The sequence below is a fragment of the Pristiophorus japonicus genome, chromosome 12 (genome assembly GCF_044704955.1).
Source record: "Pristiophorus japonicus isolate sPriJap1 chromosome 12, sPriJap1.hap1, whole genome shotgun sequence".
NCBI classification, from domain to species: domain Eukaryota; kingdom Metazoa; phylum Chordata; class Chondrichthyes; family Pristiophoridae; genus Pristiophorus; species Pristiophorus japonicus.
In genome coordinates this window covers 120,698,281-120,715,508 of record NC_091988.1, presented here as the reverse complement: position 1 = coordinate 120,715,508, position 17,228 = coordinate 120,698,281, and the positions used below count along the sequence as shown (strand labels likewise).

The 17,228-nt window shown below is 45.7% G+C and overlaps 1 protein-coding gene across 1 annotated transcript in view; it reads right to left on the bottom strand.

The window, feature by feature from the left end:
- Window positions 1–2,404: 2,404 nt before the first annotated feature.
- bmp7b (bone morphogenetic protein 7b) overlaps window positions 2,405–17,228 on the bottom strand; it is a 177,327-nt gene continuing 162,503 nt past the window's right edge. Inside the window, exons 4-6 of the mRNA XM_070894979.1 lie at window positions 15,578–15,775; window positions 6,244–6,320; window positions 2,405–2,798 (exon numbers count right to left, since the gene is read on the bottom strand). Coding sequence (XP_070751080.1) covers window positions 2,649–2,798; window positions 6,244–6,320; window positions 15,578–15,775 — 425 coding nt within the window. The 3' untranslated portion in view covers window positions 2,405–2,648. The remainder of the gene's footprint in view (window positions 2,799–6,243; window positions 6,321–15,577; window positions 15,776–17,228) is intronic.

Below are 17,228 nucleotides of genomic sequence, written 5' to 3'. Positions count from 1 at the left end.
AGCTAATCCATAGCTCGGTCCAATGGTGATCTAATTGAAGGGATATTGTCGCTGGGCTTTTCCCGCTTGTAACTCCGGTGTAAATCCCTATTCAGAGTAAAGAACAGGTTTAGATTATCCCAGGTAATCAGAGTACCTGTATAAACATGTTCAGATTATTCCAGGTAATGAGGGAAAAGAATAGGTTCAGATTGTAAAGAACAGATTTAGATTATCACATGTAATCAGGAGAAACACCAAGTTCCTATTATCCCAGGTAAAAGGCAGAATCCAAGGTAATCGGGTAAAGAGCAGGTCCAGGTTATTCTGGGTAATCAGGGAGGTTTAGATTATCCCAGAAAAAGCAGGTTCAGATTATCCCGATCCAGCAGGGCCTCAATCTTAAAATCTCATCCTTGTTTTCAAATCCTTCCATGGCCTCCTCCGCCCCTCCCTATCTCTGTAACCTCCAGCCCTACAAACCTCCGAGATCTCTGTGCTCCTCCAATTGTAGTCTCTTGTACATCCCCTAATCTAATTACTTCATCATCGGCGGCCGTGCATTCGGCTGCCAAGGACCTATACTCCGGAATTTCTGCCCTCAACCTCCCTTCCTTTCTACCTCTTTCTCCTCCTTTAAGACACTCCTTAAAACCTGCCTCTTTGACCAAGCTTTTGGTCACCTGTCCTAATATCTCCTGATATGGCTCAGTGTCAGATTTTATTTGATAATGTTCCTGTGAAGTGCCTTAGGAAGTTTTACTCCATTAAAGGTGCTATATAAATGCAAATTGTTGCGTTGTTGTTGGTAATCGGGTAAAGAATAAGGTTCAGGTTAACCGAGGTAATCCAGGGTACAGAATAGTTTTTTGTTTTGATTATTGATTGGATATGTAAATCTGCATTGGATGGATTGTTATATGTGAACTTTCTGGAAGGGGAGAGCAATAATACAACTCGGCTTCTGGACTGCAGCTCATTGGGAGGGGTGGGGGGGGAGCGCAGGGGGACACTTGTGTTTCCAATTACATAGAATATACAGCATAAAAACAGGCCATATGATCCAACTGGTCTGTGCTGGTGTTTAAACGCCACATGAATCTCCTCCCACCTTACTTCATCTATCCCGATCATCATATCTTTCTGCTCCTGCATTTGTTTATCTAGCTTCCCCTTAATTGCATCTATGCTATTCGCCTCAACTATTCCTTGTTGTAGCAAGTTCCATGTAAAGACGTTTCTCCTGAATTCCCTTTTGGATTTATTAGTGACTATCTTATATTTATGGCTCCTAGTTTTAGTCTCCCCACAAATGCAAACATTTTCTCTATATCTACCCTTTCAAACCCCTTCATAATTTTTAAAGACTTCTTTTAGGGCACCCCTCAGCCTTTGCTTTTCTAGAGAAAAGAGCCCCAGCCTGTTGACCCTTTCCTGATAAATATACCCTCTCAATTCTGGTATCATCCTAGTGAATCTTTTTCACATCTTCTCCAGTGCCTCTATATCCATTTTATAATATGGAGAGTAGAACTGTGCACAGTACTCCAGGATTACACCACAAGTAACTGCATATAAATGTCTCCAGTCAAAGCCTCTCAGTTGCAGTGCTGCCATTTAACTTTCAGTAAGCAGCCAAACAATCAACTGTTATATGTGTTTGTTTTTCCAGTTTTCACTACTAAGCTTCTCAAGGTGCTGAGTGTCATTTTCAATCCTGGGCATTAAGATTGCTGAGTCATCGCAATTCAAAGGTATTTCTGCTCAGCAAGGTTACCACCCAAACAGCGAGGTTGAAAATGGCCCCCTTTTGACCTTGGGGGAATATCTTAATTGAGATCCATACTTACATACTATCCAGCAGGGATCATTGGACAGAAATCACCAATGAGAGTCCTGGCTCCTATCCCCCCACCTCTCCAGGAGGTACTGAGACCAAGTGTAGTGCCAAATCACTATTCTGATTAACGTCAGCTAACTTGGCACAGACTGGGGTTCAAACTGTCCTCTTTCTCAGTCCCTAAATTTAGTACCTCACCATAAAGTTTTATTTTCTACAAATCTAATATTCGTGGCAATTAATGTTTTCTGTATCCCTGGCATGAAAAAAAAAATTCCTGCACTGCCACTGTAAATATATTTCATTTTGTGGCAAAGTTATTTTTTCACCGTTTTTCTAGAATTTTTCATGAAGTCAGTCAATCAACTATTGAGTTTCCAGTGAGATTATGGGTCACAGTAGAGTTTTAACTCAGAAATATCCAGTATATCGTACCTCAGTCATTGTGTGTATGGATTTTCTCTTGCTCATTCTGATTAATTAACTCAAGGGGAATAAATCAATTGTTGTGAAATGTCCTCTTCCTGCTACAAATTGCAAAATCTTTGTATTCACACATAATGAGTGAATCTGCCATCATTATCTTTTAAAGGGTTGGACAACCCAAATGTTATAGAGGCCATTCTAGCCTTTGATGCCACTCTTGCTCTTAGTACAGAAAGAATCAATGTACAGTCAACCTTAAAAAATAAAGATTAAAAAATTCTTAATTTACAGTTAGATTTTGCTTTAAACCACTTCAGACCAGTAGGCACGTTGACTTATCACGAGGGATCCACAACTGGCAGTTTTTCCAACACCCATCACATGCAGGTTGCTCTCTCTGGTGCTAATGGCACCCACATGCTCTGACGACCATATTCCTATATTTTTTTAGGATGACGTTTGAGCTGTCATCAAAGTAAAGCACGGATATGGCGTTGAGCTGTGTGGGAGCACAGCATGGCTTCGGGACATTCTCTGGGTTTATTAAATGAACCTGAATGTAAAATTGAGAGAATTATTTTCTTCAGCAGGTACTCCAAAGAAACTTATTATACAGCTAACCATAGGCAAGGTCCACTTACACACACATAGCCTTAAACAAAAAGCTCAGTGTAGGGGAACATGTTTCAAGGTAAGATGAGATAATGGTCTTCCACCTAATACACAAGTTTCTCCCTCCTCTCCTGAAGCTACTGACTCTCGATGAAATACTGTTCATCTGTCAGCAGCTGACCTCCAGTACGTTACCCAAGGGCCTAGGCAGTGAGTGTTGGGAGGTTATTTGTTTCTGAATGTATCACAGCCAAACCTGATTCCACTCTCACCCAGTAGCTATGTGCACAAATTTTCCAACGGAGCTCACTGGATAGTACAAAGTCTCCCCACTGTGGCCAACTATTGCACTCAACTAATGGCTGAGGCCAGCTAACTTAGCACAGGCTGAACTGGGGACCTTCTGGTCTTAGGGCTCAGTACCACAATTCATTCCCATCCCACACCCTCCTATTAAACAAGCAAAGGAGCTTTCTGATATCTGTGTATACAAAGCTAATCAAACTTCCAACTCCGAATTGTCATAACTAATCCCCACCCCAGCAGGGTATAGATAAGATGCAGTTCTCTCTGTGGGACGCTCTAGCAATGCTGAGATATGCCTCAGATCTCCCTGTTGCCTGTGTCAGTAATGGTGTGGCACAAGTGAGATACAGCTTATAGCTTCCGGCGTCTTACACCGCTGATAACGTGGCACAGTTGAGATGTAGCTCAGAGTTCCCTCTAGCTTGCCTTTATCAATAATGTGGCATTAGTTAGGTGCAATGAAGAAATTTTGACAATGTGGGGATGAAATTAGTTTTTAACGGCAGCGGTAGTTTACACTCCGCCTGATTTTATTTTCCTTTGAATTCAATGGAAACTAAATTTGGACGGGGTGTAATACAGGCTGCTGATTTGCTATCGCCCATTTTGCACCACTACCAAAGACCAATTTCATTTCCTGTTTTTATCTCCAGTTCAAAGAAACAGATAAGAACTCACATGTAATTGCACTGAATTTGCAGCATGGAAGCAAACCATTTGGCCCAACCAGTCCGTATTGGTATTTATCCTCCACACAAGCAGTATCCTCGCTTCAGGTGCCCTTCTTCCCATCTCCCTTTATCCTCCTTTCCTTCAACCGCCTGTCCAACCTATTCTTAAATGTTAACATGGTCTCTGCTTCAATCACTAACTCTGGTAGTGTATTCCACAGCCTTGCATATTAGGGCTTGAAGGTAGAGATCATGTTTGATGTCACCATCTTTTTAAACAGGTGAGGCCACAAATATATTAATTGATTTATTGGGGTCACTGTTTCAAATTTTCAGACTATAATTCTGCATATATTGTAAGATGTCACCTTGTTTCCTTCTGTGACTTGCACTTTTAATACAGTACTTACCAGAGTTTGAACAATGGCATGATTTGTAGCATTCATGTATGAGTTCAGTGGGAATGAGCATTCTCCCTCACAATAGTACGCAGCATATCCCTCAGGAGCTATGATCCAGTCCTTCAGGAAGGAGAAGAACAGGACACACATTCAGAACAGAGCTTCTCAATATCGGCGTCATTGAATAACTTTGGTTCTAATCAGGGTACCTCTTTCCAAGAACTGCACCGCAACCATATTTATAAAAAAACTTCATTTTAAATATCAATTTTAATAGTGAACAACAAGAGAAATGGAAGAAACTGCATATAGCTCAAAGGAAAGGGTGAATTATGTCAGACCAGAGTTCAGGTCTGACTATTATAATTATGACAACTTCCACAGCAATTTCTAGTGGCACAGAACTCCTTAAAGTGTCACAAAAGGTTGATTTTTCTGTGAACTTTGTGCTTATCAAGGTGAAGGATGTTTTTGCTGGGGAATGGAACACTCCATTTCATGTAGTCAGCTTGAAGCACTCCTCGGTCAGATGCAAAGAAAGGCTCCTCAACTCAGCCCTAAAATTGTGCCTCAGCCCCAACTCAGATGATCACTCTTATTGCAGTTATTGCATGGTGTGCCAGTTCTCCATTTTGCACACCGACCCGTCATCCTGTGGCCTCTCTAAGTGAGACAGCCAGTTAAGGCCATGAACTCATGACCACTAAACTGGATTGAGACTCAATCCAAGCTGAGTCACATGAGACCTCACAGCCAGCAGATGGAAAAGACGTTCATCCCATCAGTCTGAGTTGGATTTGAAATCGTGTCCCAGAGATGGAAAGCTAAACTTTGATTTTCCAATTGGCACCAACAGCAACTAATTTCTTTAAATGGATTACAGTCAGTTACAAAATAACATGCTAATCAGAAAATCTAGGCTCTCGAGTCTAACCTGGTTCCACAAAAGTTAAGATATACTCAGCAGTGTAATTGGGTAGCTAAAAAGTGTATCAATATTAAAATTATGCCTTTTTTTTAAAACAAAGAATAAACTTTTGGTATGCTTCTGTATGCTTTAATTGAAGTAGTGGAAAGAATTGTATTATGTGGTATCAGCAATGAAAGCAGTGATCTCCCCTCCTTCAATATATAGCAATTGACAAATCCCACCAGTCTGCCCCATTGGTCTTTTACAACTAGGGTGTTATCTTAACGGGGGCTCCACCAGTCCCATGCCCTCCAGGTTGAAGCACAGTGTATTATTGATTTACTGGAATTATTTCTAAGATCACTGCAACATTCAGTTTCACATTTTCAGCCATTGATTCTACAGGACATTTTCTTTGCACATTTTTAAATAGATTTTACAGGTTTTCTTTCAAACACATTACATGGGTTAGTGGTTAGAAAATACCAAATCAATTCCCCACAACTGCAGAGTGCCGAGGGCCATCAGTTTCTCAGTTTAATACCTCATCTGAAAAACGGCATCTCAGATGATGCAGCTCTCTCTCAGAACTGCACTGGGTGTCTTTACGTGCTGAAGTGGTTCTTGAAAATACAACCTTCTAACTCAGTAAAAGTGATACCAATAGCGTTAAGCTGACTACTGCAGTTAGATATTGGCTGCAGGAGTCTGAATGGGGTTCCAAAGTTGCAGAATACTAACTCGGGTAATGTCCCATGCTAAGATTAATCTGCATGTTCACACTACAGCCCATCCCAACCAGAAATGGTAGGAATGCTGATTAATCGCAATGAGAATCCATAGCTGCCATGGGTATCTGAGTGTGGAACAGCTTTAAATTTGTGTCTCACAAGGGGACATTTGGCTAGCCCCAACGGAAGATGCATTAGTTCCCTGAAACACAGGTTGTGGAAGTATTCTTCAAGCTGTTCTGGCTAAAAAGCAACTGTGAAATGATAATCAATAAAAAATTCCCACACAAGTTGGAATCTTCTCTTCTGAAATGATTTTGGACAAGAAACAAAAATGCTTTTAGAGTTCTTTAAGCTCTGGAGTTACCTGCCATCCCAGATCACGAAAGCTGACATACAGCTCATGCTTCATGCACGCTTGACGCTGGTCGCTGCTACTGTTCTCTAGTAATAACAAAAGATAAGAGGCAGTTAACAACTGGATATCAGCATGAGGTCTGCCTCGATTATCTATGCAATGTTCCCGTGTCAAATAATTGGCAGGCAGAGTTCGATGTTGATAGGCTCAAGTTGGAAAGAGCTATTCAATTCTTGTAAAAATTGCAAGGTTAGAGAGCTGTACAGACAGGAAATATCTTACCATGTCTGGAATAATTAAAATGGAATTGTAATTATCTGAGGTTCCAAATAATCCTGAATCTCGCAAATTGAGCTATCTGTGAATTGATGGATGTTTCCCAATTCCGCCATTGGGAAAATATCCGCTCTCTAAGAAAGCAAATGGCATGTTGGCCTTCATAGCAAGGGGATTTGAGTACAGGGGCAGGGAGGTGTTGCTACAGTTGTACAGGGCATTGGTGAGGCCACACCTGGAGTATTGTGTACAGTTTTGGTCTCCTAACCTGAGGAAGGACATTCTTGCTATTGAGGGAGTGCAGCGAAGGTTCACCAGACTGATTCCCGGGATGGTGGGACTGACCTATCAAGAAAGACTGGATCAACTGGGCTTGTATTCACTGGAGTTCAGAAGAATGAGAGGGGACCTCATAGAAACATATAAAATTCTGACGGGGTTAGACAGGTTAGATGCAGGAAGAATGTTCCCAATGTTGGGGAAGTCCAGAACCAGGGGTCACAGTCTAAGGATAAGGGGTAAGCCATTTAGGACCGAGATGCGGAGGAACTTCTTCACCCAGAGAGTGGTGAACCTGTGGAATTCTCTACCACAGAAAGTTGTTGAGGCCAATTCACTAAATATATTCAAAAAGGAGTTAGATGAGGTCCTTACTGCTAGGGGGATCAAGGGGTATGGCGAGAAAGCAGGAATGGGGTACTGAAGTTGAATGTTCAGCCATGAACTCATTGAATGGCGGTGCAGGCTAGAAGGGCCGAATGGCCTACTCCTGCACCTATTTTCTATGTTTCTATGTTTCTATGTTTCTAGTGCTTTTCATGGGGGAAGAAATTCAGGAGTGTCCTGTTTGGTGCTAACGATTTTTAACTTTAAAAAAAAATTGCCGTTTACACTCCGTGCAGCACTGCTGCTTTGGAAGGCTAGTTCCCTCCCTTAAAGGGATGGGCCATCGCTGCAGGCTCTGCAGTAGAAAAACTTACCTGGACACCAATGGCAGCCGCGATCTGGCCCCATCAGCCTGATGCACTACAGCAGAGTCATTATCATAGGCAGTCCCTCGGAATCGAGGAAGACTTGCTTCCACTCTAAAAGTGAGTTCTTAGGTGACTGAACAGTCCAATTCTGGAATTACAGTCTCTGTCACAGATGGGACAGACAGTCATTGAGGGAAAGGGTGGGTGGGACTGGTTTGCCGCACGCTCCTTCCACTGCCTGCGCTTGTTTTCTGCATGCTCTCAACGACGAGACTCAAGGTCCTCAGCGCCCTCCTGGATGCACTTCCTCCACCTAAGGTGGTATTTGGCCAGGGACTCCCAGGTGTCGGTGGGGATGTTGCATTTTATCAAGGAAGCTTTGAGGGTGTCCTTGAAATGTTTCCTCTGCCCAACTTGGCCTCATTTTCCGTGAAGGAGATCCGAGTAGAGCGCTCGATTTGGGAGTCTTGTCAGGCATGCGAACAATGTGGCCCGCACAACGGAGCTGGTCGAGTGTGGTCAGTGCTTCGATGCTGGAGATGTTAGCCTGATTGTGGACGCTAATGATCGATCACGGGCAAAAGAACATCGAAAAAATTGACAGAGGATTTAAAAAACTTTTATCACCTACCTTGGCCATCTTGCCTTTAATCAGCGCCCCCAAAGCACCCGCCCTCCTGATGAACGTCTCCTGTAGCTGCAATGTTTTTGACTGGCAGAACCCAAGTTCAGGCCTGGGGAGCTACCAGGTGATGTGCACAGCGATGACGTCATGATTTCTGGGTGAAGGAGATTGAGATGCAACGCCATACCGCAAACCTCCCGCCAAATCAGTCGGCACTCCATTATTGCCTCCCGGAGACAATACCAGGAGATGCTAAGGCCAATTTCTAGGCCATGGTCTCCATCAGTATCTGAATGCGCATTAATTTTTTCAATTCCTCTTTCTGGGAGAGATCTACAAATTTACTGGGGTCTCTTTCTCGCTCTCTTTACCATGATATCTGTACACTTACTGGTCTCCAACAGATCTGTCCCTTGGAAACACAGTTGTTTCGAATTAAAGCGCATGTAGAGTATAACAGACAATCTGTTTGGACAAAGTCTCAAATCGCAAACCAGTTCCCTATTGCTGCAACAAAACATGGAGGCAAATGTAATGAAAAATCAGATCATTGCACGCTGCAAATTATTTTAAAAGCATTGCAGACCATCCTATCTCACCTGTTGTATCTCATGCAATACACTCACTGGCACAGGAGCACAGTTCAATAGGAGGGCAAATGGGAGCCTCTGCACAGTTTTTAATATTGAGGAAAATGTTAATCTTTTTCAAATTTTTAGACCTCCAAGTGATTAATGAATAGCTGTTTATCGTAGACAAGATACTCCTGCAGAAACCAATTTCTTCTGCATCTGTACATTGACTGCCACCTAGATGTAGTGAAGAGGCATGTGTGCCTCCATGACCTGAAGAGGTCATCATCATCATCATCATAGGCAGTCCCTCGGAATCGAGGAAGACTTGCTTCCACTCCCATAAGAACATAAGAATTAAGATCAGGAGCAGGCCATCTAGCCCCTCGAGCCTGCTCCGCCATTCAACAAGATCATGGCTGATCTGGCCGTGGACTCAGCTCCACTTACCGGCCCATTCCCCATAACCCTTAATTCCCTTATTGGTTAAAATTCTATCTATCTGTGATTTGAATACATTCAATGAGCTAGCATCAACTGCTTCCTTGGGCAGAGAATTCCACAGATTCACAACCCTCTGGGAGAAGAAATTCCTTCTCAACTCGGTTTTAAATTGGCTCCCCCATATTTTGAGGCTGTGCCCCCTAGTTCTAGTCTCCCCGACCAGTGGAAACAACCTCTTTGCCTCTATCTTGTCTATCCCTTTCATTATTTTAAATGTTTCTATAAGATCACCTCTCATCCTTCTGAACTCCAATGAGTAAAGACCCAGTCTACTCAATCCATCATCATAAGGTAACCCCCTCATCTCTGGAATCAGCCTAGTGAATCGTCTCTGTATCCCCTCCAAAGCTAGTATATCCTTCCTTAAGTAAGGTGACCAAAACTGCACGCAGTACTCCAGGTGCGGCCTTACCAATACCTTATACAGTTGCAGCAGGACCTCCCTGCTTTTGTACTTCATCCCTCTCGCAATGAAGGCCAACATTCCATTCGCCTTCCTGATTACCTGCTGCACCTGCAAACTAACTTTTTGGGATTCATGCACAAGGACGCATTTCGTCGCCCGGATCCGACTTTTGTACGCCGCCGCGGAGTGTCTGATTAAGGTTAACGGGTCCTTGACGGCGCCCCTTCGCTTTAGGAGAGGGGTGCGCCAGGGATGCCCCATGTCCGGCCAGTTATACGTCGTTTGCGTGGAGCCTTTCCTGCGCCTCTTGCGGACGAGGTTGACGGGACTGGCTCTGCAAGGGCCGGGCGTGGAGGTCGTCCTCTCGGCTTACGCCGATGACGTGCTCCTCGCGATAGAGGATCCCGCTGACCTGCGGAGGATGCGTGAGTGCCAGGAGATTTACTCGGCCGCGTCCTCCGCCAGGATCAACTGGGAGAAATGTTCCGGACTCCTGGTGGGTCAGTGGCGGGTGGACTCCCTGCCGGAGGAGCTCAGGCCTTTTGCCTGGAGCACGACCCATCTCCTCTATCTGGGAGTCTACCTTAGCCCCGACGAGGGAGCCTGGCCGGCGAACTGGCAGGAGCTGGAGGCCAAGGTCGCCGCTCGCCTAGGGCGCTGGACAGGACTGCTCCGAGTGCTGTCCTACAGGGGTCGAGCGCTAGTCATAAACCAGCTGGTGGCCGCAATGCTGTGGTACCGGCTGGTCACTTTGACCCCTCCCCCTGCGTTTGTCGCCAAGATACAGAAGAAGCTGGTGGACTTCTTCTGGAACAACAGGAAGCACTGGGTCTCTGCCGCGGTCTTGAGTCTCCCGCTTGAGGAGGGCGGTCAGTCGTTGGTGTGCGTCAGCGCCCAGCTCGCGACTTTCCGCCTTCAGACCCTGCAGAGATACCTTTACGTCGAGCCCCCTCCTAGGTGGTGCGCTCTGGCGAGGTATTTCTTCCGCCAGCAGCTCGACCTCAATTATGACACGCAGCTCCTGTTTGTGAACTTGGGGGGTGCCAGGACCGCCCTCCGGGAGCTGCCTGTCTTTTACAGGGAACTCATCAGGGTCTGGAACAAAGTCTCCACCAAGCGCAGCTCTCCGCCGGCTGGAGTGGCGGCCGTCCTGCAGGAACCGCTGCTCGGGAATCCGTACCTCCACGGCCGAGGCTTTATGTGGCGGTCGGAAGCGAGGGCTGTGGCTGGTGAGGTGACCAGGGTCAGGGACCTGCTCGATGGCGGAGGAGCGGGCTGGATGGCGCCAGACACGCTGGCGCGGCGCCTAAATTCTGCCAACGTCCGCCACGCGGCCGATGCCATCGAGTCGCTAAAAACAGCTCTGGGCCCTGACTCCGTTAGGTGCATCGAGGAGGCTCAAGCACGTGGGGAGATCCCGTCCGAACTGACCCCCGTCCGGACGGAATTCCTCATCGGCGCCAAACCCCGGAACCTCCCTCGGGGGCCGGCGCCTCACAACTTGAGCCGCCTCGGGGAAATCCCCTCCGTGCCTTTCAGTTCCGCGCGGAGGGGTTTCCTGTACGGGCTGCTCCTGCACACCCTCAACTTTGCCATCCTCGCCGGCCGTCCGGACACGCCATAGCGTACCATCTTGCCGTCCGGAGGAGGCGGGGGTCCCCGATGGAGGGCACTCTACGCAGGGGTCCTCCCACTATTCATCGGGGACTTGGCCTGGAGGGTGGTGCACGGAGCAGTGCCGTGCAACAAATTTTTAAGCCGGTTCACGGACTCCCAGGCCGCCTGCAATTTCTGCGGTCTGGAGGAGTCCGTGTTCCATGTTTTTATGGAGTGCACAAGGTTGCAGCCCCTGTTCCACTATTTGAAGGGGCTGCTCCTGAAATTCTGGCTGCACTTCAGTCCCACTCTCCTGATCTTTGGGCACCCTGTGCGGAGGGGAGCGGGTAGGTCCGAAGGCCTCCTCGTAGGACTGCTCCTGGGCACGGCCAAGGGTGCCATCAGCCGGTCCAGGCAGCGGGCGGTCGAGGGGGTCGTTCAACCTGACTGCCTGCCTCTCTTCCGTTCTTACATTCGGTCCAGGGTGTCCTTGGAGATGGAGCACGCGGTGTCCACCGGTACGCTCGCGGCCTTCCGCGAGAGGTGGGCACCGGAGGGACTGGAGTGCATCATCACGCCCGGCAACCAAATTTTAATTTGATTTTACGTTTTAAAGTTTAATTTGTTTTAATTGCCGGTGCTTTTAGTGTCCCCCTCCCCTTTTATAGGGGGCACTGGGAAAATTTGATTTTATCGCCCCAAAAAAAACCCAAAAAAATAATTTAAAAAAAAAGGGGCCTTGAAAATGTCTGCTGTGTCACCCAGGTCGGGTGGCATGGTCTTAATGTTTTATGTTTTGCAGGTAAACTCAAAAGAGTTTCATGCACAAGGACCCCCAGGTCCCTCTGCACCGCAGCATGTTGTAATTTCTCCCCATTCAAATAATATTCCCTTTTACTATTTTTTTTCCCAAGGTGAATGACCTCACATTTTCCAACATTGTATTCCATCTGCCAAACCTTAGCCCATTCGCTTAACGTATCTCAATCTCTTTGCAGCCTCTCTGTGTCCTCTACACAACCCGCTTTCCCACTAATATTTTGTCATCTGCAAATTTTGTTACACTACTCCTCTTCTAGGTCATCTATGTATATTGTAAACAGTTGTGGTCCCAGCACCGATCCCCGTGGCACACCACTAACCACCGATTTCCAAACCGAAAAGGACCCATTTATCCCGACTCTCTGCTTTCTGTTAGCCAGCCAATTCTCGATCCATGCTAATACATTTCCTTTGACTCCGCGTACCTTTATCTTCTGCAGTAACCTTTTGTGTGGCACCTTATCGCATGCCTTTTCGAAATCTAAATACACCACATCCATCGGTACACCTCTATCCACCATGCTCGTTATATCCTCAAAGAATTCCAGTAAATTAGTTAAACATGATTGCCCCTTCATGAATCCATGTTGCGTCTGCTTGATTGCACTATTCCTATCTAGATGTCCCGCTATTTCTTCCTTAATGACAGCTTCAAGCATTTACCCCACTACAGATGTTAAACTAACCGGTCTATAGTTACATGCCTTTTGTCTGCCCCCTTTTTTAAACAGAGGCGTTACATTAGCTGCTTTCCAATCCGCTGGTACCTCCCCAGAGTCCAGAGAATTTTGGTAGATTATAACGAATGCATCTGCTATAACTTCCGCCATCTCTTTTAATACCTTGGGATGCATTTCATCAGGACCAGGGGACTTGTGTACCTTGAGTCCCATTAGCCTGTCCAGCACTACCTCCCTAGTAATAGTGATTGTCTCAAGGTCCTCCCTTCCCACATTCCCGTGACCAGCAATTTTTGGCATGGTTTTTGTGTCTTCCACTGTGAAGACTGAAGCAAAATAATTGTTTAAGGTCTCAGCCATTTCGACATTTCCCATTATTAAATCCCCCTTCTCATCTTCTAAGGGACCAACATTTACTTTAGTCACTCTTTTCCATTTTATATATCGCTAAAAGCTTTTACTACTCCCAAAGTGAGTTCTTTGATGGCTGAACAGTCCGATACGAAAGCCACAGACCCTGTTACAGGTGGGACAGACATTCGTCGAGGGAAGGGATGGGTGGGGCTGGTTTTCCGCGAGCTCCTTCCTCTGCCTGCGCTTGGCTTCTTCATGCTCTTTGCGTTGAGACCACCTCGGGCGGTCTTCGACCAGGGTCTCCCAGGTGTCAGTGGTGTTGTCGCACTTTACCAGGGAGGCTTTGAGGGTGCCCTTCTTACGTTTCCATCGTCCTCCTTTGGCTTGTTTACCATGAAGGAGCTCCGCATAAAACATTTGCTTAGGGAATCTTGTATGTGGCATGCGAACTATGTGGCCTGCCCAGCGAAGCTGATCGAGTGTGGTCAGTGTTAATGGCTAACTGTTGTTCTTTGGCTTGTTGGAGCACTAACTAAGGGATGAGAGGTTGGAATTTGCTTAATTGGAAAAAGATATGAGAAGACGACACACAAAACTGCAGGCTGAGGGATGCTTGGAGCCATATCTTTGAGCCTACAGTTAAGTGTAGAATGCTTGTGAGGACCCGGTGACTGGTCCTATGGTTCCCAAAGCTGTCCACCACTGGGGGGTTTCCTCACCTCATGTCTAGGTCTGTTGTAGACTAATTGATATAAATTGATTGCCAAGATTAGTCAACAACTCCATTATCGTTGTACTCTGTATTATGTGACTATCAGGATGGTAAAAGGTGAACTAAATGGACTTCGATCTTTTTTCATCTAGCAATTCTTATGTTCCTATCTACACATAGCTTCCGGGAGTGTGATCACTAGATATTAAAGGCTGCAACATCTTTCAGCAGCATCCTGGATGACTGAGCAGCTTTATTTTAGGTCCACACTGCTTCCCCATATAGGGAGGAGGTTTTAAAAGATGCAGTAAATATTGTCAGTCTCTTAACAGCCAGGTCAACAGACTGCACCTGTTAAGCCACCCTTTACACTATAGGCAATAAAAACATAACTTGACATTGGCTTCATAGAAAATATGTAGGACACAGAAAAGCCTGAATAGACACCGCCTTCATAGCAGAAGAGCTGGCTCACTGGGACTTGATAATATTACACTGGACTAACCCTAGCCTCTTGTGCATTGTCACTCCCTTCACCAAATTGTTGGCAGCTGTACTTTTAATTGCCCAGGCCTCACGTTCTGGAATTTCTCCCCTACACCTCTCCACCTTTCTCTTCTTTTTTAAGACCCTCCTCATCAAGTAAGCTCTTACCATCCCTTTCTCTGGCTCAGCATCCATTTCTATCCTTGCACCTGTGAAGCACCCTTGGACTTTTTGTAACGCTATATAAATGGAAGTTGTTGTTGATAGTACTATGGCACTGGCTACACCAACCTCTGGTGCACCAGACAGAAGAGGTGCCGCACTGCTGGTGTAGGAGTTGTGATTCACGAATGCCTGGTCTTGGGGCTTCTCCTGATCGGTTGCTGTAACTTCGGTGGAAGAGCAGCCAAGACTCCGGATGCAAGTATATACAACGGCTGATCGAGAGAATGCCAGAACTAATTACCACGAGAGGACCTATGCCACACCCGAGGCAACGCAGGGACCTCGAGTCGACTCCGGTTGGGATTGGGAGGCCCGCAGTGGTGGGAGCCAGCAGTATGAGAGATCGGGGAGGGAGCGGGTAGGAGGGCAGTGGTGGGAGATCGAGGCGTCAGGGTTGGGGTGGATCAAGGGTCAGGGCTTGGGGTATCGGGGCTCGGCTGGGGGTAGATTGGCAGACAGGGCTTGGGGTTAGAACATAAGAATTAGGAGCAGAATCGGGGTGTCGGCGGGGGCTGGCTGTGTGATGAAATTTCTAGGCCCTGTGTTACCAATTAAATGTATAACCCAAATCCTCGCAAGCAACTAGGCATCAAAGGAACTTACTTTAAAATGAATTTCTGAATTGGCAAAGTTTAATTCTTGATCTTGCTGTCAGCAACTAAAAATCCAATTTGAAAGGCTTTCCCTTGAAGTGTGCAGTCTTTAATTTGCAGTTGAATTTTGCGAAGAATTGACTGACTTGGAATGTTTCAGTCAGACTATTCAGATTTTCCAATTTTTGACCTTCCAGATCAGAACCCTAGTTGTTATACATCCAGACACCATCTTGGCTGAATTCTTGCAGCTTTTGCCCATTGACTGAAGATGTTGAACCTGGCTGGCCTCCTACATAAAATGTCACACATAAACCTCTTAAAAACACAAACATCACGCCAGCTAATATCAAGGTCTTAACTACACTAAGCTGTCTGGTTTTCTGAGACTGCAGTTCACAGATTCCTTTTGTATTCATATGTTTAACAGGTGAAATGGCACCACTGTGATATATTTTAGGCTGAGAAAGTAAAACCTGAATTGTAAGATTAGAGCTGTGAGCAGAATATGTATCCACCTGCTAGACTGGTTGCTCTGAATGATTCCTGACTCTTGGAAGACCTAGTGCGACTCTGGTTCTTCTGTTTACCTCCCGCTGATCGTGCACTCCGGATGTGGACCTCAGTGGCTTTAAAAAAGGCAACCATAAATGGTTGTTTATTCTGAGGCCCATGTCTTCCTATTAGTCCTGCTGCCTTGGGATTGACACTTTGTCCTTTAAAAACAAATATATTAAAAATTAGTTTATTCACCATTACATATGTCTCACATATCACCATTTCTGGTGCTTCCACGCTGCTCTCCTTACTATGAGCTAGGGCACTGCAGCATACAGTTTGCCAAAGCCACAAATGCATATCAGCTGAGAGGCCTGATCAGTATTCTTCCCTCACCTAAATGGCTGGCTGAGAACCAGTAAAAATTGTCAACTGAGACACTTCAGACTGAATGCCAAGGCCTTAGATAGGGTGCGGAGGAGATTTAATAGAATGGTACCAGGGATGAAGGGCTTCAGTTACGAGGAGAGACGAAAGAAACAGGTTCCCCTTGGAGCAGAGAAGATTCAGGAGAGATTTGATATAGGTGCTTAAAATCATGAAGGGTTTTGATCGAGTAAATAAAGAGAATCTGTTTCTAATGGCTGAAGGGTCAACAACCATAGGGCACAGATTTGAGGTGATTGGCAAAAGAATCAGACGCGAGGAAAAACTTTTTATGCAATGAGTTGTTAGGATTTGAAATGCACTGCTTGATATGTGGTGGATACAGATTCAATAGCAGCCTTCAAAAGTGAATTGGATAAGTATTTACAGGAGAAAAAATTGCAAGGATATGGGGAAAGAACAGAGGAGTGGGACCAACTGGATTGCTCTTCGAAAGAGCCAGTATGGACTCGATGGGCTGAATGACCTCTTCTGTGCTGTACTAGTCTATGATTCTATATGCATTGAACCTTTTAATTTGTCACATTAATGCTCCTGTGAAGTATGACACTATGGTGGGAATATAGCCTGTTAGGGTTGAATTGTGGACAAATAATATGGAATGTGGCTGGGTTACTTTTGGGGACAAGAAAGAATTTTGTAAATACATGAAATATAGAATAATGAGGGAGTGGGATCAAGAACAAAATAACATAAAGCATGAACTGAGAAAAGGTCTTTCAACCCATCAAATTTCAACCATACCTAATGTACATCTACTCTGTCCCATCCATTTACTCTCCCGACTGAAATCTCTGCATAAATTGTTTCCGATTCACTGAGGAGAAGGTGGAAGAGAGGAGAGGATTGAAGGGTGGAGGGCAGAGGATATGAATGAGTAGAGAGGAAGGGGAGGAGAGCAGGATAAAATGGGGGAGGAGGCAAAATGGAGGGAGAGAAGAGAAGGGGGAAAAGGATATGAGAAAAGAGGCAGGTTGACAGAGGGGGAAGGCAAAAGTAGGGGAGAGGAGCAGGAGGAGTGGGTTTGAAGGGGGAAATGGGGATGGAGTGTGAAGAGGGGCAGAATGGAGATCAGAAAAGGAACAGGGAGAGGGATGGGATAATGGAGGAGAGGAACAGGGTAGAGGAGGGATAGGATTGGGGCACAGGATCGAGGGGAGGGGGAAATACGAAAGGAAGAGAGTGGGGATGGGAGGAATGGCAATAGGAGGTGTGGAACGTAGT